This window comes from Oncorhynchus nerka, linkage group LG10, assembly GCF_034236695.1.
Source record: "Oncorhynchus nerka isolate Pitt River linkage group LG10, Oner_Uvic_2.0, whole genome shotgun sequence".
Taxonomy (NCBI): Eukaryota; Metazoa; Chordata; class Actinopteri; order Salmoniformes; family Salmonidae; genus Oncorhynchus; species Oncorhynchus nerka.
Genome location: NC_088405.1, coordinates 40,097,091 through 40,123,925, shown reverse-complemented (window position 1 = coordinate 40,123,925; position 26,835 = coordinate 40,097,091). Strand labels below are relative to the sequence as shown.

Genomic DNA, 26,835 nt, shown 5'->3' with positions numbered 1-26,835 from the left:
AAAGGTTAGGTGATAATGTATAACTGACTGGCTAACGGCACACACACGGATCCATATAGGGTAAGTCAGAATATGAAAATATATATAATCGCCTCTTAACATCATCCCTCATCTTTGGCAGGAAATGATGAATCCCTGGACCTCCACGTTTGCTATTAGATATCTCATTTACTTTGTACACACAGTGCTAATCTGCACTAATGAATTCTGCCACCCCAAGCCAGATCGAGATTACTTAAAATTATTACCACTTCCACAGATATGCCTTTCCTCATTTGAGGCTCAATTTGGTGAGCTCGCAAAAACAGTCTGTCACACTAAGATACTAATAATTAGGGGTTTAAGATGATTAGTTTATCTCTCTGCACTTACAGTACTGCTGCCTCTTATCCACCATGGCCAAAACTTAATAAGAGACTCCAAGTTTAAAACAGCCAACTCCAAATTACCAAGAAATTATGGAAATAATGAGCTGGAGTACATGCCAAGGAGAGAGAGAGACAGCTCAGAGAGACAATAATTCAACTGTGAAATAGAACACAAAGTCTGGTAATCAATACAAAATAATTCAAGCTTCTACTGCCACCATGTTATTAAATCATATTTACCCTGACTTTGTGGTTCCTCGTTTACCTTCAGAGTTCACCCTGCTCTTTTCCATTGCATTGTCGCATAAGTAATTCAATGGGTAATAATTCTGAGTGAGTGATAGCAGCTAATGGTAGCATATTTAAGGGGATAACATAGAGATTTCACATTTTTCAGAATGACATTTTAATATACTAGGATAGCATAAGCCCTATCACCCTGGTTTATTTTGCATATCACATTTCTATTTAAAGTGGAGTAGAGAATATTTCCCATAAAGGGCGCAGGGAGGTCAAGGAGATTACTGAATCATTCACCTTTGTTTTGATTGAGGGTCACCTTTAAGGAAGATCTGGGTCATTAGTTGTGACTTTCACCCTGTCATGCATATTTGGACATCTGTAAACAATAATGTTCGCTGTCTAGCAATCAATATAGTCCAGAGAGAATATGCACACATTTATTGTTGTCAGCCACATCCTTCCATACAATTGAAACAAACATCGTAGGCAACATTTTTCATATAGACATAATTCATGTAGATTATTGGTTTGGCAATCACTTGCAACTAAAAAAGACTGTGATTTACTGAATTAGCAATTTAAGGGTAGATGTTCCTTTGCCAATGCCAAGGGCTATACAAGATTTGCATGCTAATCATTCTAATGATAATGCAATGCCTTCAGCTGTTTGAATAAATTGTGAACCATTGGTCACAAAATAGAATACTTATCTTCCTGAGAACATGGCATAAATAACAGATTTACTTGCCAGTTGTAACAAACCACTTATCTACGATTACTAACACTGTATAACTTCCTTGGCGATACTGTTGGCTGAATCTAAATTATTTTTACCTGGATTTCTAGATCGGGAAAGCCAAATAGTTATTACCCTTATTGGCAAACCAGTGAGTGTATCTTATGCTTTTGTTAAACAGTCAAAAATCGGAATAGAGTAAACCTAGTGTCTTAAACATAGTGTAGGTTGCTGCAACTCGCTGTTGGCTGGGCTCCCCGCTTGTGCCATCAAACCCCTGCAACTTATCCAGAACGCTGTAGCCCACCTGTGTTCAACCTTCCCAAGTTCTCCCATGTCACCCTGCTCTTCCGCACACTCCACTGGCTTCCAGTTCGAAGCTCGCATCCACTACGAGACCATGGTACTTGTCTACGGAGCAGCAAGAGGAACTGTCCTTCCCTACTTTCAGGCTATGGTCAAACCCTACGCTCCAACCCGAGCACTCCTTTCTGCCACCTCTGGTCTCTCAGCCCAGTCGAAGCTCTTCTCTGTCCTGGCACCCCAATGGTGGAACCAGCTTCCACCTAAATCTAGGACAGCAGAGTCCCTGCCCATCTTCAGAAAACATCTGAAACCCTGACTCTTCACCCTATCATCTGAACACTCCCCCCAATAAATAAATGAGGCCTTTTGTGAACTAACCCTCGCACTTTCCTTTTTTCCACCTTACTAGCTCTGACTTTGCTGACAGATACTTTATTGAGGAAAATGTACTTACTATGACTGCGATATGTGGTTGTCCCACCTTGCTATCTTAATTTGAATTCACTAACTGTAAGTCACTTTGGATATGAGCGTCTGCTAAACTACTTTAAAAAAAAATTATGTACTGACCTTTTGAAAAACACAATAGCAGCAAATGTCTTTTAAAATCATGGAATACCAACACATTTATGCTGGTTGTCGTCTTTTAAAACTAATCATGGAATACCAACACATTTATGCTGGTTGTCGTCTTTTAAAACTAATCATGGAATACCAACACATTTATGGTGGTTATCTCCCTATAATCGTGTTAATTCTGAGAGGGACAATCGTTCAACATCTCAGCAATAATCTGAGTTGCGCAGCGCGACTGTAATAAAGACGACCTGAAACGCAACCATCGGCTTTAGTGCAGCGATAGAACAGTTTTCATTGGTAGAGACTATATTGTTTTTCCCAATCGGAGTAGTTGTTTTGCAAGAGTCACAATGTCCACCAGGAAGTGAACATGTTTACAACGCTTCAAGTAGTTTTCGATGCATTTTTAAAATATCAGTTTGACTAACACGTTTTATAAACCGGGTTGCTGTTGATTTGCCATTCTCAAGATGTATAGCGGACTTTTACCGAAAGGTCTGAGCGATGCAGAAATTACTTCAGATGATGAGGACTACCAGGGACAAAATGTAGTTGCAAATCAAGAAAAAACGTTCGCCTCAAACAAATGTCGTGCAGCTGGACTTTCGCGTGGTCTTAAGGAAAACGTTGCGACACTTGTAGACACAAGTTCTTCCCATATACTACAACCCGTCGTAGAACATGATAAATCGTTGGACTGCTTACCCGGGATTTCCGAGGAGAAGTGGCAAGTATGTCACACATGTTATGCTTCCTAGTCAGGTGTTGCATATCAAGCTAACGTTAGCTAGCTAGCGATGTTGCCTATATACTCTATAGCATCCCCTACTACTTTTGGATAGGCAGTCCATAAATGATGAAGCCTGCATGGAAAACAATAACGTGTTATAACAAAATGGCTGCATTGCTTGGCTATACCACTTATTCCCATTTCCCAGGATCAGCGCCACTTTCAAAAAGCAAATCCAATGTGGATAAGCTACTCATCTTTGTAAAGCTACATTGTATGTTTTTCTACCATATACACATTACACACAATTCATGCTGAAAGGGTTAGGGTAAATGCTTTTGTTGCATACATTGTTGTTGCTTAAATGAATGGTTACACTTCATGTTCTTTTAGAGATTTAAAGAGCTACAGAAGAAAAAAGATGAGATTAAGAAGATGAAGTTCCCCAAAAAAAGACAGCGGGGAAAACGACGACATAAGAAAGGTCAATTGCACTTATTTGTAACCACACAGCCACTGAAAAAGATAACGATCTTTGCCCTGGTCAGATGTAACCGACTTGACCTATCCCAGAAATAATGGAAATGGGAAAAGAAGAGGGTTCATCCTGTGTCCAAATTCTAAGTGTCACATGACCCTAACGTTAGTGTTTTTGTTAAAGTGCTGTGTTCCTTTGTCCTCGATAAATACAAAAATGGTATTATAATTGAGTTAGTCTTTTGCCTATAAAAGCTGAACTGGAATGGATCTGAGTGGAACATAATTAAATAATATACAATTCCATTGAAAGTCACTGAAATAAATAGTCAGCCGGTCTACCTCTTTTCACTGCTTTGGATATGATCACAGTGTATGTTAATATTTCTGAGGTCATGAGTTATGACACAATACGACAGACTGTAAAATTGGGTGATTTTGGAGTTTACAAGATTAATTTCTTTGTGTTTCATGTCACTAAACAGATGATGAATCAGGGACTAAGAACATGGAATCAAACAATGAAAGGTAACGTAGACCTAAATGTATCACAAAATCTGTTCAAACATAGTTCTATACAGTATTCCACTAACTACTAAAGAGTCTTCAAAGGCTTTGTCCCGATTTTCCACCATACTCCCAAAAGTGCGCATTAGAGCTTGCACACTTTCTTGCACGGGATCTCCCTCCAGCCAATGCTTAGGCTACACCAATCCTATGCTTTAAATCCATGACAGGGAGTGTCCAAGTGCACACTTATGGAAAAGGGTGGAGAATCGGGACATAGCCTTGTTATTGGTGTAGGCCTAACTGAAAGCCTATTCTACCCGGGCATTCCAAAAATTTGATTGGTACTTAGCACCCATTTATAGCCTTAACATATGCTGTAGTCTTGTTCTGAACCGATAATAAACATGAACACTCTTTCTTCTTCGCCAGAGAGCCTCAAGCTGAGCATGACAAGCATTGGGATGGGCTGACGCAGTACTTTGGCATCAATGATAGATTTCAACCCCCTGCCTGTTACAAGCCTGCTCCCAAGGTAAATAATAAAGTCTGCCTGTGTCTAATGCCATCAAGTTATGGCAAAAGCATTGAACATGTTATGTCTTTCCATTTCCATGCGTGTGTAACTTCTTATTGTTTTATTAAATATGACAGGCGGCTTAAGAGGTTTCTAGACTCAAACCTGACATTGTGTAAAATATAAAAGATTGTGTTACGTTTTAATGATGAGATTACCTTAATCTTGACATTGGGATGATTCTCCATTCCACTTTTTTTTGGTTGAGATTAAAGTAAGATGTAGATTTGCTCTAGAGAGAAGTGTCTGTACTGAATGTCTATACAGATACCTGACAGCTCCTGCTCACAGTGTTACTGTATGTGGAAAGCTCAGAGTGCACTCAGTACATGCACAATAACAGGCTACTCAACGTGTGAGAGGCTAATTATCAGACCCATGGATTTAGCCTACATGGATATGACTCTAGTCTACATAGCATTAGCCTACATTTTGATGAAAAGGTGTATAGAAAATGGCATCAGACACTTGCCTGCTTTTGTTTTAGTGTCTCTCAGTCTTGCATCTTTGGGAAGGAAAGTGCATGTGAATAGCTGTTTGTGTGTGTCCTAATAATAACCCTAATAAGAAACTCTTGGAAAAATGAGTTAATTTCTTACTTGAATCCATTTAGAAATATATCTGTGTACTTGATACATCTGGTGTAATAGAACAAGAAAGAGACATACATATTTTGATATGTAAATTGTCGTGCAAGCAAAATAATATATATATATATATATATATACACTGCTCAAAAAAATAAAGGGAACACTAAAATAACACATCCGAGATCTGAATGAATGAAATATTCTTATTAAATACTTTTTTCTTTACATAGTTGAATGTGCTGACAACAAAACCACACAAAAATTATCAATGGAAATCAAATTTATCAACCCATGGAGGTCTGGATTTGGAGTCACACTCAAAATTAAAGTGGAAAACCACACTACAGGCTGATCCAACTTTGATGTAATGTCCTTAAAACAAGTCAAAATGTGGCTCAGTAGTGTGTGTGGCCTCCACGTGCCTGTATGACCTCCAAACAACAACTGGGCATGCTACTGATGAGGTGGCGGATGGTCTCCTGAGGGATCTCCTCCCAGACCTGGACTAAAGCATCCGCCAACTCCTGGACAGTCTGTGGTGCAATGTGGCGTTGGTGGATGGAACGAGACATGATGTCCCAGATGTGCTCAATTGGATTCAGGTCTGGGGAACGGGCGGGCCAGTCCATAGAATCAATGCCTTCCTCTTGCAGGAACTGCTGACACATTCCAGCCACATGAGGTCTAGCATTGTCTTGCATTAGGAGGAACCCAGGGCCAACCGCACCAGCATATGGTTTCACAAGGGGTCTGAGGATCTCATCTCGGTACCTAATGGCAGTCAGGCTACCTCTGGCGAGCACATGGAGGGCTGTGCGGCCCCCCAAAGAAATGCCACCCCACACCATGACTGACCCACCGCCAAACCGGTCATGCTGAAGGATGTTGCAGGCAGCAGAACATTCTCCACGGTGTCTCCAGACTGTCACATCTGTCACGTGCTCAGTGTGAACCTGCTTTCATCTGTGAAGAGCACAGGGCGCCAGTGGCAAATTTGCCAATTTTGGTGTTCTCTGGCAAATGCCAAACGTCCTGCACGGTGTTGGGCTGTAAGCACAACCCCCACCTGTGGACGTCGGGCCCTCATACCACCTTCATGGAGTCGGTTTCTGACCGTTTGAGCAGACACATGCACATTTGTGGCCTGCTGGAGGTCATTTTGCAGGGCTCTGGCAGTGCTCCTCCTTGCACAAAGGCGGAGGTAGCGGTCCTGCTGCTGGGTTATTGCCCTCCTACGGCCTCCTCCACATCTCCTGATGTACTGGCCTGTCTCCTGGTAGCGCCTCCATGCTCTGGACACTACGCTGACAGACACAGCAAACCTTCTTGCCACAGCTCGCATTGATGTGCCGTCCTGGATGAGCTGCACTACCTGAGCCACTTGTGTGGGTTGTAGACTCCGTGTCATGCTACCACTAGAGTGAAAGCACCGCCAGCATTCAAAAGTGACCAAAACATCAGCCAGGAAGCATAGGAACTGAGAAGTGGTCTGTGGTTATCACCTGCAGAACCACTCCTTTATTGGGGGTGTCTTGCTAATTGCCTATAATTTCCACCTGTTGTCTATTCCATTTGCACAGCAGCATGTGAAATTTATTGTCAATCTGTGTTGCTTCCTAAGTGGACAGTTTGATTTCACAGAAGTGTGATTGACTTGGAGTTACATTGTGTTGTTTAAGTGTTCCCTTTTTATTTTGAGCAGTGTATAATAGTGTATACTTTGCCCTAATTCAATTGGAAGTTCTCGTAATGCTTATTTGGAGTGTTATTTAAATTCTTTTTATCTGAACGAACCATCAAATGTTGTTTTTGCTCTGTGTTTGCAGCAAAAATGGTTTACTTTGAATGGATATGATATATTTAACAAGAAGCTCAATTAAACAGAATTTGTGAAGTCAACATAACGAGAAGGCCTTGCTCCTCCATTTTCAAACATTCTCATTAGTGATCAATGTCATTTACATATTGACATTACATTAAAAAATGTTAGGCCTAAGTCAATTACACGCTAGACATTTAGAATCTATTTGGGTCTTTCTATAAACTACGGTACCAGTGAGAATTTCCTGCGGTGGACAACTTGTTACAGCTGTTAGTAAGTCATTGATAATAATCTGCAAAACAATTTCATGTGATTACATTAAGATATAGGGGGGAACATAGCCATGTTCAATCAAATTAATGCTGGTTTGACCAATCGGAATCTATGCTTCAGGACTGTTTTGATCACGCGGACTGGGAAATGTTCCGGGTTGCCTCTGAATAGTGTCAACACACTGACTCTGTGACTTGGTTCATCAGAAAGTCCATAGAGGATGTTGTTCCTACTGTGATGATTAAAACTAATCCAACCAACGTAAGGCAATCAAAGAGGCAAAACGACAGTACAGGGCGAGACTCCAGACAATCATGGAGACTCCAGACAATCATGGATTATAAAGGGAAAGCGAGGCCTCCCGAGTGGCGCAGTGGTCTAAGGCACATCATCACAGTGCTAGCTGTGCCACTAGAGATCCTGGTTCAAGTCCAGGCTTTGTCGCAGCCGGCCACGACGGTGAGACAGCCGACAGGGAGGAGGTGAGAGCCCTGGTGGAGTGGTGCCAGAATAACAACCTCTGCCTCAACATTATCAAGACAAAGGAGATGATTGTGGACTACAGGAAAAGCACTCCCCCATTCTCATCGACGGGGCTGTGGTGGAGCAGGTTGAGAGCTTCAAGTTCCTTGGTGTCCACATCACCAACAAACTAGAATGGTCCAAACACACCAAGACAGTCGTGAAAAGGGCACGACAAAGCCTATTCCCCCTCGGGAAACGAAAAAGATTTGGCATGGGCCCTCAGACCCTCAAAGGGTTCTACAGCTGCAACATCGAGAGCATGATTATGGCACTGGTTGCATCACTGCCTGGTACGGAAACGTCTCGGCCTCCGACTGCAAGGCACTACAGAGGGTAGTACGTATGGCCCAGTACCCCACTGGGGCTAAGTTGGCTGCCATCAAGAACCTCTACACCAGGTTGTGTCAGAGGAAGGTCCTAAAAAATTGTCAAAGATCACAGCCACCCCAGTCATAGACTGTTCTCTCTACTATCGCATGGCAAGCGATACTGGAACACCAAGTTTAGCACCAAAAGGCTTCTTTAACAGCTTTTACCCCCAAGCCATAAGATTCCTGAACAGGTAATCAAATGGCTACCCGGACTATTTGCATCCCGTCCCCCATCCCATCGACAGCCCCGTCGATCTGGATGGGGTCGTGCTCTCCCCTCTTTCCTCCTATAGTCCACAATTAGCTCCTTGGTCTTACTGACGTTGATGCAGAGGTTGTTGTCCTGTCACCACACTACTAAGACCAACTCCCTCAGGCCTACCGCCGTCGTGTCGTCAGCAGACTTGATGGTGGTGTTGGAGTCGTGGATGAACAGGTAGTACAGGAGAGGACTAAGCACACACCCCTGAGGGTCCCCCATGTTGAGGGTCAGTGTGGCGGAGGTGTTGTTGCCTACCCTCACCACCTGGGGCCGGCCCGTCACAAAGTCCAGCATCCAGTTGCAGATGGAGGGGTTCAGTCCCAGGGTCCCGAGCTTGGAGGGGACTATGGTGTTGGTCGCTGAACAGTATTCTCAGTTATTTCCCCTCTTGTCCAGGTGGGAGAGGGTTGTGTGAAGTGCAATTAGATTGCGTCATCTGTGGATCTGTTCGGGCAGAATGCGAATTGGAGTGGGTTTAGGGGGTCTTGAACGGTGGTATTGATGTGTCATGACCAGCCTTTCAAAGCACTTCATAATTACAGATGTGAGTGCCACAGGGAAATAGCAATTTAGGCAGGTTACCTTGGAGCTCTTGGGAAGAGGGACAATGGTGGTCAGCTTGAAACATGTTGGGATTACAGAGTGGGACAAGGATAGATTGAAAATATTACATTTACATTTACATTTAAGTCATTTAGCAGACGCTCTTATCCAGAGCGACTTACAAATTGGTGCGTTCACCTTAAGACATCCAGTGGAACAGCCACTTTACAATAGTGCATCTAAATCTTTTAAGGGGGGTGAGAAGGATTACTTTATCCTATCCTAGGTATTCCTGAAAGAGGTGGGGTTTCAGGTGTCTCCGGAAGGTGGTGATTGACTCCGCTGTCCTGGCGTCGTGAGGGAGTTTGTTCCACCATTGGGGGGCCAGAGCAGCGAACAGTTTTGACTGGGCTGCGCGGGAACTGTACTTCCTCAGTGGTAGGGAGGCAAGCAGGCCAGAGGTGGATGAACGCAGTGCCCTTGTTTGGGTGTAGGGCCTGATCAGAGCCTGGAGGTACTGAGGTGCCGTTCCCCTCACAGCTCCGTAGGCAAGCACCATGGTCTTGTAGCGGATGCGAGCTTCAACTGGAAGCCAGTGGAGAGAGTGGAGGAGCGGGGTGACGTGAGAGAACTTGGGAAGGTTGAACACCAGACGGGCTGCGGCGTTCTGGATGAGTTGTAGGGGTTTAATGGCACAGGCAGGGAGCCCAGCCAACAGCGAGTTGCAGTAATCCAGACGGTGACAGATGACAAGTGCCTGGATTAGGACCTGCGCTGCTTCCTGTGTGAGGCAGGGTCGTACTCTGCGGATGTTGTAGAGCATGAACCTACAAGAACGGGCCACCGCCTTGATGTTAGTTGAGAACGACAGGGTGTTGTCCAGGATCACGCCAAGGTTCTTAGCGCTCTGGGAGGAGGACACAATGGAGTTGTCAACCGTGATGGCGAGATCATGGAACGGGCAGTCCTTCCCCGGGAGGAAGAGCAGCTCCGTCTTGCCGAGGTTCAGCTTGAGGTGGTGATCCGTCATCCACACTGATATGTCTGCCAGACATGCAGAGATGCGATTCGCCACCTGGTCATCAGAAGGGGGAAAGGAGAAGATTAATTGTGTGTCGTCTGCATAGCAATGATAGGAGAGACCATGTGAGGTTATGACAGAGCCAAGTGACTTGGTGTATAGCGAGAATAGGAGAGGGCCTAGAACAGAGCCCTGGGGGACGCCAGTGGTGAGAGCGCGTGGTGAGGAGACAGATTCTCGCCACGCCACCTGGTAGGAGCGACCTGTCAGGTAGGACGCAATCCAAGCGTGGGCCGCGCCGGAGATGCCCAACTCGGAGAGGGTGGAGAGGAGGATCTGATGGTTCACAGTATCGAAGGCAGCCGATAGGTCTAGAAGGATGAGAGCAGAGGAGAGAGAGTTAGCTTTAGCAGTGCGGAGGGCCTCCGTGATACAGAGAAGAGCAGTCTCAGTTGAATGACTAGTCTTGAAACCTGACTGATTTGGATCAAGAAGGTCATTCTGAGAGAGATAGCGGGAGAGCTGGCCAAGGACGGCACGTTCGAGAGTTTTGGAGAGAAAAGAAAGAAGGGATACTGGTCTGTAGTTGTTGACATCGGAGGGATCGAGTGTAGGTTTTTTCAGAAGGGGTGCAACTCTCGCTCTCTTGAAGACAGAATGGACGTAGCCAGCGGTCAGGGATGAGTTGATGAGCGAGGTGAAATATATCTGTGGAGACATTTGCCAGCTGGTGTGCGCATGCTTTGAGAACGTGCCCTGTTGTTCCATCAAACCCGGCAGCCTTGTGATTTGTTAACCTAGATCACTAGATCACACAGTCATCCTTAACAACAGGGGCTTTCACGCAAGTCACAGTGTTAAATTCTTAGAATCAAGCATAAGGCATTTAGCTCGTTTGGTAGTTCTGTATCGCAGGGCAACTCATGGCTGGGTTTCCCATTGTAATGCGTTATTGTCTGCAAGCCCTGCCACATACAGTGGGGCAATTTTAGTCAGCCACCAGTTGTGCAAGTTCTCCCACTTAAAAAGATGAGAGGCCTGTAATTTTCATCATAGGTACACTTCAACTATGACAGACAAAATGAGGGGGGAAAAAATCCAGAAAATCACATTGTAGGATTTTTTTAATGGATTTATTTGCAAATTATGGTGGAAAATAAGTATTTGGTCAATAACAAAAGTTTCTCAATACTTTGTTATATACCCTTTGTTGGCAATGACAGAGGTCAAACGTTTTCTGTTCCGAGTGTCGGAACTGATGTAATAGGATATTGTCCTTTCACATGTTTAATGTCTCGTCGGAGGTTGTATTGGGCTTTCTTGTATGTGTCTGTGTCCCGTTCCTTGTAAGCCGTTTGTTCTTTAGTCCAGCGCGGATATTGCCTGTAAATCCATGGTTTTTGGTTTAGATACGTTCTTGTCGTCACTGTGGGGACGACATCGTCTATTTTTATTTTACCTTTATTTAACTAGGCAAGTCAGTTAAGAACAAATTCTTATTTTCAATGACGGCCTAGGAACAGTGGGTTAACTGCCTGTTCAGAGGCAGAACGACAGATTTGTACCTTGTCAGCTCGGGTGTTTGAACTTGGAACCTTCCGGTTACTAGTCCAACGCTCTAACCACTAGGGTACCCTGCCGCCCCATGCACTTATTATGGTGTTGAATGCTGGGCTATAGTCGATGAACAGCATTCTTACATAGGTATACCTCTTTTCCAGATGGGATAGGGCAGTGCGATGGCAATATGCATCTTGACATTAGAATGAGGTAACACATTACTTGACATCCAGCGTCATAACCATGTCATAATATATCATAACATCTGACGTAATGTCATAACCAATCATAATATGGTCATCACTGTCATGACCCATATATTTACACCTGTTGTGACATATTATGTTATTTTATGGCTGGTTATGACACTTACACAGGAGTGTCAATACCCACATGGATTCAAATGTGTTTTTTCCCTGCTAGAAGTTTCCTTCCTTTTGTTGTTGTTGTAATACATTCTTTACAGTCATGTGTTTTCCATCACATTTTAAATAACTTGTAGACTCCAACACCATCATTAAGTTTGCTGGCGACACAACAGTGGTAGGCCTGATCACTGACAGTGATGAGACGGCCTATAGGGAGGAGGTCAGAGAACTGGCAGTGTGGTGCCAGGACAACAACCTCTCCCTCAATGTGAGCAAGACAAAGGAGCTGATCGTGGACTACAGGAAAAAGCGGGCCGAACAGGTCCCCATTAACACCGATCGGCTTGTAGTGGAGCGGGTAGAGAGTTTCAAGTTCCTTGGTGTCCACATCACCAACGAACTATCATGGTACAAACGTATCAAGACAGTCGTGAAAAGGACACAACAAAACCTTTTCCTCCTCAGGAGACTGAAAAGATTTGGCATGGGTCCCCAGATCCTCAAAGGGTTCTACAGCTGCACCATCGAGAGCATCCTGACCGGTTGCATCACCGCCTGGTATGGCAACTGCTCGTCATCTGACTGTAAGGCGCTAAAGAGGGTAGTGTGAACGGCCCAGTACATCACTGGGGCATAGCTTCCTGCCATCCAGGACCTATATAATAGGCAGTGTCAGAGGAAAGCCCATAAAATTGTCAGAGACTCCAGTCACCCAAGTCATAGACTGTTTTCTCTGCTGCCGCACGGCAAGCGGTACCAGAGCACCAAGTCTAGGACCAACAGGCTCCTCAACAGCTTCTACCCCTTACTCATAAGACAGCTGAACAATTAATTAAATTGTTACCAGACAATTTACATTGACCCCCCCCCTTCCTTTTGTACACTGCTGCTACTCACTGTTTATTATCTATGCATAGTCACTTCACCCCACCTACATGTACAAATTACCTCACCTAACCTGTACCCCCGCACACTGGCTCGGTACCGGTGCCCCCTGTATATAACCTCATTATTGTTATTCTTATTGTGTTACTTTTCTATTATTACTTTTTATTTTAGTTTACTTGGTAAATACTTTCTTAACTCGTCTTGAACTGCATTGTTGGTTAAGGGCTTGTAAGTAAGCATTTCACGGTAAAGTCTACACTTGTTGTATTCAGCGCATGTGACAAATAAAGTTTGATTTGATTGGGCTAGTTGCATGTCTGACATCAATGTATGTGCAATTACAATGGTCATTTAATATGGTACATTTCAGACAGTTTCATATAACATGGACTACTTGTCAACAGTGTGTTAATGGTGTAATGGAATGTTTTGCCTTGTGTGGTAGGTATTGTGGGTTTTGACACTGTCATAACCAGCCATAAAACCAGCCATATTTTTCACAACCGGTCTAAATATATGTCATGACAGTGTTATGACCATGTTATGTCAGGTGTTTTGACGTATTATGACATGGTTTTGACCGTGTCATAACGTGTCATGGCGCTGGGTGTCAAGTGTTACCTAGAATGACAAGATAGTAGCCTAGAGGGCATTATTCACAATATGAACTGGTGATCAGGTTATGAAATGACATGACAAATACATTTTGGTGTCCATTTTACTCCTGCAATTTTAAAGGATATAACTCCTCGTCCTAGGTCTATGTTAGGCAAAGTGATTTGCCAATTTGGCATGTTCACTTTTATTCCTGTCAGGACACATGTGGAACTGCATTTATAAAAATAAAAAAATGTTTTAACCATTTTGAAATGTTGATCCCAATGTCGCACATTAAACCCATTTACAACATATTTTATTTGGAACATGAACATTGCCACTTTGCCAGCAAGTAGACCACTGTAAAGTTGAGGTAGATTTTATTATTCGTTTTTTTGTAATTATTACTATATTGCCATATCATTATTAGGCTCAGCTTGCTGTCTTTGTCCAAATTAATTTGAGGGATGAGTGTGCGTCTATAAACAACCGGAGTCCTTGAATCATTCGTATGAAGATGCTTCCGAGAGGGCTCCCCCCTAATTTAAAATGGTCTTGCTTTCATGTGTTCTGTGAAATTATTGACGAAATGATCTTAACTCTACTTCTTTGGATAGTCTCCTTTTTTTTGGAGAACCTCCCCTGCCATCAGTAACCAGGGGCATCTTTGCTCCCTCCTCTGCTCCAGCCTGTAATGGAAATGTGTAATTAAAGAGTCACATTTATGTTTGGTAATCTCCAGTAGCATTTTTTGAAGATTTCCCCACTAATATCCAATCAAAAAGGTTTTCATTTGTGAAGGAAAATCTACATATTTGTAGTAATAGCAATCATATTAAAAGTAAGGCCCAGGGGACTTTTGAAGTTACTCTTTGATTTCCCTCCCCCCTTTTTCTATTTCTAAATCACTACATTTTCCCCTTCTCTCCAGTCCAGCTTAGAGAAGAGCATAGAGAGCGCCATCGCTGAAGGGGACTTTGGGAAGGCGGAGGAGATGAGCGACAGACTCGCCACTCGAGAGGTATGTTGTACCGATAAGAGATCTTTGGGGCGCTCCCGCTGTGACAAATTGAACTAATGGATCCGTGGCCATTTCTTCCTGCCAAGACATAGGGGAACAAAAACACACACAGGCACCCGCAATTGAGAAGTCCTGCAGCCCTTTCCCATTGAGTTAATGGAAAGCCCTCCCCCTTAGTTTTGGAGTTCGGCAGTGTCAAAAGCACTTTTGGCTCAGTTTTTTAATGAAGGGCTACATTGCTTTCAAGCCAACTGTTAAAACATTCTCAAGGTGCGAGTTTCATACCTTTGAAGTGCACACGTCCCTAAATGCACTGCCTGCAGTTTCGAAACCACTCGTCTTGGCAGGCATCGGGGATCAAGCGGTTTGAAGCTAATTTAGCAGAAAAAGTTGCCCACACACCCATAATTGTGCTTAAGAAGACATCGCTACTACTTTTCATAGTTGGCGATTGCAGTATGTTCAATTGTCACAACTTGAATTGTATTAAGTGAGAGATGTGATGCTCTTATAGAAGCACTGATATTAATGATACTTTTGAAAAACTAGATGATTTAATTTTGAATTCAGAAAGGATGTTTGGGAAATTTTTTGTTGTTGTTGACACTTCTCTGTTTTCTCAATAACATTTAAATCAGCTTTGAAAAAAGACGCAAGTTTAAGTTTATTCCGCCTGAGCGAATCTGACCACAAGTCAGAGACCACTATGATGACACACCAAATGTGGTTGATGGATTGTGGGAAAAGAGCAGGAATGGGCTTTTGTAGGCTACAGTCCAAGCCAATAGTGTGACTGTTGTCAGCATCCAAAGGTTATCCAATTTTAATAAACACTTGGAGGTAAGGATGACAGCAGTGGTGTAGTCTACGGCGATACGGATATCACTTATTATTGATATCTACATAGCGCATTGATGTGAATCACACTGCTGCTCTCTCTTAACTATTTGCGCCTTACAGATTGTGGTGGATGGCTGTTCACAAATCTCAATGTGTATTTGAACACAATAATGGTTGAATTCAAGAAGTTTAAGCTGCCTATCAATCATTGTTTTTGTAACCGATGGACAGCCTGTGAAAAATGCGCTCTTGCAACAGCTGTATAGTGTGGATCCCACACTGATAAAAGTGGGGCTTTTGTTGTTCAATCTAATTGCTACTGATGAAAAAAAATCCATAGGCCTAAAGGACACGTGCTCAAACTTGCACAAGTTGACTTAAAGGGACAATCTGTAGTTGCTACATCCATTTTTGGATTTTTAAATGTATATATAATAATATATACTACTGTTCAAAAGTTTGGGATCACTTAGAAATGTCCTTGTTTTTGAAAGAGAAGGAAAAAAAATCCATTAAAATAACATCAAATTTAAAATCAGAAATACAGTGTAGACATTGTTAATGTTGTAAATGACTATTGTAGCTTAAAACGGCAGATTTTTTATGGAATATCTGCATAGGCGTACAGAGGCCCATTATCAGCAACCATCAATCCTGTGTTCCAATGGCACGTTGTTAGCTAATCCAAGTTTATCATTTTAAAAGGCGAACTGATCATCGGAAAACCCTTTTGCAATTGTGTTAGCACAGCTGAAAACTGCTGTTCTGATTAGAGGCAATAAAACTGTTCTTCTTTAGACTAGTTGAGTATCTGGAGCATCAGCATTTGTGGGTTCGATTACAGGCTCAAAATGGCCAGAAACAAAGACCTTTCTTCTGAAACTCGTCAGTCTATTATTTTTCTGAGAAATGAAGGCTATTCCATGTGAGAAATTTCCAAGAAACTGAAGATCTCATACAACGCTGTGTACTTCTCACTTCATCATGGTTACTACATGATTCTATATGTGATATGTCATAGTTTTGATGTCTTCACTATTATTCTACAATGCAGAAAATAGTAAAAATAAAGAAAAATCCTTGAATGAGTAGGTGTCCAAACTTTTGACTGGTAGTGTGTGTATATATCCATTGATTCTTGAAGAATGTAACTTATAAATTCCTCATGTGCTTAGTTCAACTGTCACACTCCATGAGAACCCAAAATATAAGCTCAATCAGTCCTCCATGACAACAAAGTAATAAACAACAGAGTAGTGCTGGCTAATAAATCCTTAGATTTAGGGTCATGCTCAGGTAAAACAATTTGGCTAATCTATACTTTCATATTTCCAAGTCCTGTTCTTGAAGATCAAGGGGTATAACATTGATTGGAATGACTAGCATTCTGTTAACTTCTGAATTCTGTTAAGAGAGTGATGGGTTAGGAGAAGCCTACATAATCAACCCATAAAGTAAAATTTAACATCATATGGCCAGCTATGTAAACTTTAACATTGATTTATCCTGCAATAGATGTTGTTCAATTTGTAACATTTCTGTCTTCTAATGCCTCTTAAGTGGAAAGTAATCTAAAAGTAACGGAATGTAATCAGATTACGTTACTGAGTTTGGGTAATCCAAAAGTTACGTTACTGATTACAATTTTGGACAGGTAACTATTAACTGTAACGGATTACATTTAGAAAGTAACCTACCCAACCCTTATCATTACAGCATACACGTTTCAGGCTGTCAGCCATGTACAGTGTCTTCAGAAAGTATTCATGTCCCTTGACTAACACTGAACCCAAACCGGCTGCGCGCGTGTGCTATCGTGCATAAATGTATTTTGTCCCCCTACACCAAACGCGATCACGACACGCAGGTTAAAATAGCAAAACAAACTCTGAACCAATGACATTGGTTTGGGGACAGGTCGAAAAGCATTAAACATGTATGGCAATTTAGCTAGTTAGCTTGCACTCGCTAGCTGATTTGTCCCGGGATATAAACATTGAGTTGTTATTTTACCTTAAATGCACAAGCTCCTCTACTCCGCCAATTAATCCACACATAAAACGGCCAACCGAATCGTTTCTAGTCATCTCTCCTCCTTCCAGGCTCTCATCTTTGAATTTATATGGTGATTGGCATCTAAACTTTCATAGTATTACCACGACTACCGGCAAAACAGTTTGTCTTTCAATCACCCACATGGGTATAACCAATGAGGAGATGGCACGTGGGTACCTGCTTCTATAAACCAATGAGGAGATGGGAGAGGCAGGAATTTCAGCGCGATCTGCATCAGTAATAGAAAGGAGTTCTATTTTAGCCCTTGGCAACGCAGACACTCATTGGCGCAATAATTGAATAACATGGATTTCTAAATGTATTTTGTGACGTGTCTGGTCTGGTTGGCATGTTAATCCACATTTTGTTGTGTTACAGCCGGAATTCAAAATGGATGATTTAAATATTTAAAACATGTGTTTTCACTTTGTCATTATGGGCTATTGTGTGTAGATGGGTAAATAAATTGAAAAATGAAATGCAAAAATATGTAATTTGCATAAGCATTCACACAGCAATTTCAGCTGTGAGTCTTTCTGGGTAAGTCTCTAAGAGCTTTTCACACTGGGATTGTTCAATATGAATTTATTATTTTCAAAATTCTTCAAGCTCTGTCAAATTGGTTGTTGATCATTCCTAGACAACCATTTTCAGGTCTTGCCGTAGATTTAAGTCAAAACTGTAACTCGGCCGCTCAGGAATATTCACTGTCTTCTTGGTAAGCAACTCCAGTGTAGATTTGGCCTCGTGTTTTAGGTTATTGTCTTGCTGAAAGGTGAATTCATCTCCCAGTGTCTGGTGGAAAGCAGACTCTTTTCTGTTTCTTTTTTATCCTGAAAAACTCCCCAGTCCTTAACGATTACAAGTAGTGATGCACCGATAGGACATTTTTGGTCGATATCTGATATTTTCCTTGCCCCAAAAATAACGATACTGATGACTGATATTATATTTTTTTGTGTCCTTTTAAACATTCTAGTACAGTTAAATAGTTAACACACACATGTACGTAGCGGTTTAAGGCACTGCAGCTCCGTGCAAGAGGCGTCACTGCAGTCCCTGGTTCGAATCCAGGCTGTGAGTGGGATCCCATAGGGCGGCGCACAATTGGCCCAGCGTCGTCCGGGTTTGGCCGGGGTAGGCCGTCATTGTAAATAAGAATTTGGTTAGGTTACACACACACACACACACACTCTGACCAAAAAGTTATTTTGTTGGCATTTACGTATGTCCCCATTACCAGTAAAACATAATCAAAACCTATTTCTTTCACTTACTTGCTGTGCTGTTTCGTTGTTCAGTCGTTTCATTCTCAACCAGGATTTCATCATACATGTCAAGCAGTGAAGTTTCAGCTCTGTTACTCAGTTGTTCGAATGGAGCTTGCTAGTCTTTCCAAGCTTCAAACATGTTCTCAAATGCCATTAAAATTGTAGCAGCGGTATGACAACCAGCACATTCATGAGCCTGAAATACGACTTTCCTCTAACTGTGCTGTCAGACTCAGCATGCTCATGGGGCTTATATCACTGGTCAAAATGTCAGTCGTGAAGGTTAGTAGCAGTGATGCTATTACTGTGTAACTCCAGTAGGGCAACAGCTGAAAAATAGCGCACTTGGTAGTGTGTATCGGTGCTTGAACAGTCGGCGAAAGCCAACATCACCCACGACAAAGGACGGTTGATTGTCAAGGGGAATGAATTCCATTCTCTTGGCTTTAATGGATTTCACCTTTCAGTTTTCTATAACATGATGCAACCAAAAGTATGCTTCAGGGTGAAATCCCTGAGCAGTTTCCTTCCTCCCCAGCAGCTGAGTTAGGAAGTAAGCCTGTATCTTTGTAGTGACTGGGTGTATTGATACACCATCCAACATGTAATAACTTCACCATGCTAAAAGGGATATTCAATGTCTGTTTATTGTTATTTTTATCCACCTACCAATAGGTACCCTTCTTGGTGAGGCATTGAGTTGAATCTGTGTTTTGAAATTCACTGCTCGAATGAGGGACCTTACAATTATCTGTATGTGTTGGGTACATAGATGAGGTAGTCATTCAACAAACTTGTTAAACACTATTATTGCACACCGAGTGAGTTCATGCAACTTATTATTATTACTCCTGAAGTTATTTAGGCTTGCCATAACAAAGGGATTGAATCCTTTCCATTTTTATTCATTTGTAAACATTTTGAAAAACATAATTCCACGTTGACATTATGGGGTATTGTGTGTAGGCCAGTGACGAAGGAAAAATCTAAATTGAATCCGTTTTCAATTCAGTCTGTAACACAACATGTGGAAAAAGTAAAGGGGTGTGAATACTTGCTGAAGGCACCGTACCTAAAGCTTTGTTCAGGTAAACATTTGAACTTCAACAAAAGTTAGGCCATGCACGCAAATCGTGATGCTTTTTGTACTCTATCAAACATTAACCTGGTTGTCTATTAAAAATGTTGAAGAGGGACACCGGCAGTAAGGGATTTGATTTTTACATGCAAGCAGACTGTTTGTTGAAGGCTGATTCTTGTACCCAGCATAATATAAAACAGACTATAAAATACAATAATGCAAGTGGTCAAAGTAAAGATTAGAAAAATTGAATGACTTGCTTTGTTGATGAGAACGTGGCACCTGTAGTTCCAGAAAGCCTCTTAGAGCACTAGTGGATTTGGGTAGAATTAGCGGAGGTTCTTCGCCTATCTGTCACCTCCCTTGTGGCTTGCCAGGAACATGAAGGATGGGCTTGACAGCAGTCTGGCAGCCATAGCTCACTCTGTAGCTGTGTTTACCTCATGATGAGAACAGTGAATTGACTGAAGTTTTGGGGGGACAAAGTATCAGAAGGAACTATCACGTACAACAGAATTGGTGAGACGGACTGCGTTCATTGTTCTGTATCACTTGTTTTTTATTAGGCCATTATTAGCCTGATGGAAATGTTTTCTACGTGATAATGAAAGCTGATGACAACTGACCTACAAATTCCACCTACTTCATACAGTACTGTGAATGAGTAGGCCATTGATTGAGATTTCACCATTAATTCTACTGTAGTATGTTAACTATGTTGTACAGAAGTGGATACGGATGTGTAGGCTTGGGCGGTATCCAGATTATCGCACCTTCATACCGACCTTGTGCCATACCGGGATATTCGGTAATACTGGCAGAAGTACATGTAAAATCCCACATTGAATGCTAACAATCGCATTATGAACATTCTATACACTCTCTGACCTAAACTATTTTCAGGACAGACAACCCAGCTCATAAAGTTATAGACGTAACTCAAAAATGCTACTCATAGTTTGCTGCACGTACCAAACAAATATTACACAGCAAGGCTCTTGGTCCAGGAGGGGATTCTCAGCGTTACCGGCAAGCATAACTCAATTTTTGAAAAAGCTATCTAGCGAACTAGCTACTAAATTAGCGAATCAAATGCACAACTGCAGAGCATTTAGCACATTTTTAGACAGTTCACTTAATAGTTATAAGATATCTAGCCGGCAAATTCTTTGTTGTGAATTCCATACTCGAACTAGATCAACTGGGCGTGCTGCACAACAGTGAGTGACACACACAAACACCACGTGACTGGGTACTACTGGTAAGCTTCATAATAAATAATTATGTGACGGGTGAAATGAAGAACGCAATCTTCATCCCCTAGCATATTGCACAAGTTCACTGCAGGTATTTACTTAAAAAGTAGCTAAACAAATTCAAATGTATTAGACGGTATTGAAAAATGTGGCTATTTCCAAATACCCCTGTATATGGTATACCACCCAAGCCTACTGATGTTTTTCATGGTGGCAAAGGGAGGTTATATTACTGTTAACGTTTACCAGTAAACTACCAGAATTGTTGTAACTTTCAAGTTTTGGAGGGAATTTTAGCACCGTGTCCTTTTTGGGGTACTTCAAATTATCACAGGTGTCTATAATTATTTCTGGCCCTTTGTGTGGCCTTATCACATGTCAAATATATGAAATAATAAAGAAATCAAAATAGAAAGACAAAGCTGTAAAACATTATCCTAAATGTAAACCATCAACTTAATGCATGCCACTGGTGTTTTAATATGACTTTCAGCATAAAATATATTTTATATTTTTTTATATAAAGGATTGTTCTTTGTTGTTTTGGTGCCAAACTGGTGGCAGTTGTGAAAAAAGTCAATATTTGGAAGAGTTGCGGAGTTAATTTAAAAAATAATGTCAGTGTTGTCTCTGTTTTTCAATTCATTAGGATATTTTCTCTTGAACCATATGGTCTATCCACTAGAAACTCATGGACAATATGGACACAGATATATAATTTAATTTTTTTTTTTTAAATACTATTTATGAATATATATTTGTTTTAAGTTATTCAAGTATAAATGACCTGTTAGTTACTGGTAGTTTTCCAACCCTACTTGTGTTACTGCTGCAATGTCCCTTTTCAAAGATGTTTTGCTCAGTCTCACTAGTGGATGTTGGACCAAATATACTGTATCTAAAAAAAAAACGTGGATCAACTTGAGAGTAGTGTATTTGCTACAAGTGGCTGCAGGAAGTACCTAGGTTGCAGCTTCAATTCCTGCATTCGAGCCGAAAGTCTACATGTAAATCGCTTTGGCTAAAAGTGGCGGCTACGTGGCCTTATTATTGATAAATAATGGCATGTGGTGTATGAAACAGGCTCTGGAGAAAAGTGCATCTAGGCGGAGAATTCTACACCCACATGTCTAATCTGTCTTGAGTTCAACATCATTGCAATGATGTTTGAGTGTTGATTCAGGACAGTCCTATGGTGAAAAACATTTAGAGCATCAATATTCTCAACTGGGGCCAGAATCAATTTCAAGGTTATTATTGAAGAGTCTCATTTGATACTGTATGTAATGGCTTATATGTTTCATTTTGTTTACGGTCTTAACACTTGAGACATTATGGCAGGCTTTTTAGTGCAGGGATAGGTTTTTAACACGGAAAGAACGGAAAAGGAATAGACAGCTGTGAAGTACTCAAGAGGGTGTGTCTGTCCCCCAAGGCGTTATTTGTAAAGAAAACCTAGTACACTGTGAACAACTATGTATCACAGCCTTTTCATACTCAATCTACCAGCATTGCACATACGTATCTCTTTGAACCACGGTGAAATGGCTGAAGATTGAAAGAAAGACTGTCATAAGGTTCTTCCCAATAAGGGAATTGTTTGTTTCTGCCGTGTTTTGAGCTTGCACAATCAATTCATGTTTAGTTTTTTTGTTGCCTTTGCTTTCTTCTTTTTAATCTGAATATGAAAACAATTTGGTAAAACCTTTTTCTTTCTTTTTTTCTTTTTTTGAAGGCTCCTTACAAATTCTCTGATACATGCGCTTTCATCTGTCCGGTTGCTTTGAGATTGTGTTCTCATTAAAGTATATATTTAAATATTCTCCAGGGGCTGCAAGTCTTTTGTTTTTAGTACCCTTTTCAAATATATATATTTTTTAAAGTTATGTTCTTCTTTAAAGTTGGAAGTTAAGTATTAATTCCGACAAAAAAAAAGGTGATACAAAGCAATCGCTTTCCTTCATAGGTATCTGTTCATATTATTAACTGGTACCTTACTGAGACAGTTTCGAAGGAAGCCTTCAGTTTTCATCCCTAATACCTTATACATTTTAGAAAGCCGTTGTTTGCCGGTAGGATTGGCAGCGTTTCTTCTTTTCTCACGTGCAGTTTTGTTTGTTGATCTTTTGCCGAGCCGTTCTTTTCTTGTTGTTTCTCAAAGGCCGGCATAGAAGTCACAAAATACTAGGAATAGCTTCTGGTCCCTAAAGTACTTTTTAATATTAGTACAGTGTATTAAGTGGTGCATGTCTTCCAATAAGGGCACTTGCTACTCCATCCTTTGATTATTGAACATTATTTTACCCAGCTGTAGATTACATATAGTGTAATTAATTTCCCCAATTAGCATAATATTAAGTGCTATATATAACTCGCACACCCTTTTGTCAAGAGAGTTAATAGGATTCAGCAGCTCTATTTGAAAGATGAATTCCAGAAAGCATTCCTGGAAATGAAACGAAGGCTGTATTCGGCTACGACTGTAATTCAGTAGTACAGCATCTGCTCATAACAGCTCGTGGCTCCTTATAACTGCCTGCACAGGTTCATAAATGCCTATGATTCATTCACAATGCGTTACACACGTGGTTTAAAGAGTTTAAAAGATTACCCCCAACCATAGCTGTAGGTAGGTTAAATAGCAATGCACTACTTAATCCAATGCTTATTGTAAATCACTGCCTCTTCAGCGGACATCCATCCTGCAACACTTGCTAATTTTCCCTCTCCTGTACAAACCAAGCAATAAGCTCCCCTTTGAAATACTCCGCGGCAGTACTTTATAGAGTAAGAGAGAATAATACAAGACAAAAAAAAAATGTCACACCATGTTAGTGCTTCCAGTTTCCCCCTAGCACTGATCACAGCTATTAGCGGAGCATTACCACTTCAAAACAGAAACTCTCTAGTCTGACACAATGGGGGGGGCATGTCCTTTTCATGAATTCCAGAAGTGAACGAATATAACAATTCTGGAAAGAAACGCCTGCATGGTTCATCATAGCCCCTTGGCTAACCACTGGTAGGCGAATGTACAGATCCCAGAGAAATGACACTCTGAAACATATACCGTAGATAGTTGAACACAGGAATCCAAGCCAAATTATCTACAGGTGCTGCTCGTGGCAATCCAGATTCTAAATATCTAAATAAAGTGTAAAGGACCAACTTAATAGTCACTTGACATTAGATCATTGTTGGTCGGAGATAGAGATCTAGAGCCATGTAAATGGTGGTTGCTAACTTGCCTAGGGTTATCACTACTTCTTATACCACGCAAAATGGCTTGAGATGATTAGAAATCTCATTACTTCTACCATTTTCAATGAAACTAGAGCTATACGAAAGAATGCCAAACCACCCTTGACATGCATCCCTTTAGAAAGCACTGTTTTAAGTATTGTGATACAACGGTGGCACAAAAAGGCTTTTGTTGGGCGAGACAAAAGAGCTGAACTAAGTGTTTTCGTGTTATTTATGTTATTTGTGTGTTCTCCCTTTGCAGTACCTTCGCCTAAGATGCCACGTGTTTGTAATACAAATGTAATGAGCATTGCTTTTGTGGAAAACACTCGTTATCAGATTTTCGCTGTCCCCCGCCCCACATCAGAACACGAGGCTCTCTTCCTCTACCCATGCTAGGCCCCCGGGCGACTGAGAAACAGTTAAGGAAAGTATTTTCTTTGTTCGGTTTCCCTGCACCATAAGCAATTTATCACAGAATGAACTTTTTATTGTATCTCTGTATGACTCACATTAAATTTTCACCCATTAATTTTGAAATGGGTACTAAGCTTTTATCAAATGCTTGGGAATCTCATTTGGATTATTGTATTTCATTAATTACTTGATAGACAAAGCATACTTTTCAATGTAGATTTTTTGTGCTGTTTAATTAATTAGCATGTTTTCTCTTTTAATTAAAGCCATTTTTTAAATTAAAGCCCACAGCAAAACACATATATAATTTGTTTGTAATTAGGCCTTAATTGGTGGTAGTGGAAGCTTAGCACCCTCGGTTTCTTTTTTCATGATTGCCATTTTATTGCCAGTCAGTCATTAATTAAACTGTTTTTCTAATTAGCTTATAAAACTGTTGATGGTACATTATTGTAAGTGTGAGTTCAAAGCTTGCTAATAAGCCTTCCCTACTCAGAAGAGGCAAGATAATGGAATATGTACAAAGCGGGCAAACTTTCAGACTCTTTTTCAGTCCCTAAAGATGACAGTATCTAGCATCAGATTATTAGGGAACAGAAAAATAGAGACATGCTTTATACCACTGGCTGTTTGGCAGCATCTTCCCAGGAGTGGCTCTCTTTTTGCATGTCATGTAATGCTGTTTGTCAAATTGGCAGCAAGATTACATAAACCTCTGACACGACTGCCCCCTGAACGACAATAATGATCATCTTTATTGAGAGAATATGACTCAGGAAATCCTTTTACTGAGGAGGGGCTTCTGTCTGGCCACTCTACCATAAAGGCCTGATTGGTGAAGTGCTGCAGAAATGGATGTCCTTCTGGAAGGTTCTCCCATCTCCACAGAGGAACTCTGGAGCTCTGTCAGAGTGACCATCGGGTCCTTGGTCACCTTCCTGACCAAGGCCCTTCTCCCCTGATTGTTCAGTTTGGCCCGGCGACCAGCTCTAGGAAGAGTTTTGGTGGCTCCAAACTTCTTCCATTTAATAATGATGGAGGCCACTGTGTTCTTGGGGACTTTCAATGCTGCATAAATGTTTTGGTACCCTTCCCCAGATCTGTGCCTCAACACAATCTCGGAGCGCTACAGACAATTTCTTTGACCTCATGGCTTGGTTTTTGCTCTGACCTTATATAAACAGGTTTGTGCCATTCAAAATCAATTGAATTTACCACAAGAGGACACCAATGAAGTTGCAGAAACATCTCAAGGATGATCAATGGAAACAGGATGCACCTGAGCTTGATTTCGCACCGAAACGTTTCAAAATAAAACGTATCGTTCCTGTATCATATCGGAGCCCATGTATCTAGATATGTATCAAATCGTCTTGATAGGAAAAGATGCACATCCCTATTGGTCATTATACAATTTCATGATGACAAATCGTCTTTATTCTGTAGGTGTAAAAAAATAAAAATACGTCCAAGTACATGAAAGCATTACTGGCATTGGTTGTCTGGTGAGACTATTTGACTGCTTATCTAATCAAACCCATGAGCTGTATATCCTCCCCATATTATTTTCTATTCAAGATGCATTGTCATGTTCTCTCAATAAAGATGATCATTATTGTCATTCAGGGGGCAATCGTGTCAGAGGTTTATGTAATCTTGCTGCCAATTCGACAAACAGCATTACATGACATGCAAAAAGAGAGCCACTCCTGGGAAGATGCTGCCAAACAGCCAGTGGTATAAAGCATGTCTCTATTTTTCTGTTCCCTAATAATCTGATGCTAGATACTGTCATCTTTAGGGACTGAAAAAGAGTCTGAAAGTTTGCCCGCTTTGTACATATTCCATTATCTGAGTAGGGAAGGCTTATTAGCAAGCTTTGAACTCACACTTACAATAATGTACCATCAACGGTTTTATAAGCTAATAATAAAAACTGTTTCATTAATTAATGACAGACTGGCAATAAAATGGCAATCATGAAAAAATAATTGTCTGGTAAAATAAATTGATAGCCCGCTTAGAGTTTGCCAAAAGGCACCTAAAGACCTAAAAAAAGAAGAAGATTGAACTCTTTGGCCTGAATGCCAAGCGTCACATCTGGAGGAAACCTGGCACCATCCCTACGGTGCCGCATGATGGTGGTGGTGGCAGCATCATGCTGTGGGGATGTTTTTCAGCGTCAGGGACTGGGAGACTAGTCAGTATCGAGGGAAAGATGAACGGAGCAAAGTACAGAGATCCTTGATGAAATCCTGAGATCCTTGATGAAATCCTGCTCCAGAGTGCTCAGGACCTCAGACTGGGG

General features: G+C 41.4%; 1 protein-coding gene across 1 annotated transcript in view; it reads left to right on the top strand.

Annotated features, from left to right (window-relative positions):
• The first annotated feature begins 2,533 nt into the window (after positions 1–2,533).
• Positions 2,534–26,835, top strand: part of LOC115135299 (protein FAM204A-like) — a 35,664-nt gene continuing 11,362 nt past the window's right edge. Inside the window, exons 1-5 of the mRNA XM_029669838.2 lie at positions 2,534–2,963; positions 3,356–3,446; positions 3,925–3,967; positions 4,379–4,481; positions 14,275–14,364. Coding sequence (XP_029525698.2) covers positions 2,703–2,963; positions 3,356–3,446; positions 3,925–3,967; positions 4,379–4,481; positions 14,275–14,364 — 588 coding nt within the window. The 5' untranslated portion in view covers positions 2,534–2,702. The remainder of the gene's footprint in view (positions 2,964–3,355; positions 3,447–3,924; positions 3,968–4,378; positions 4,482–14,274; positions 14,365–26,835) is intronic.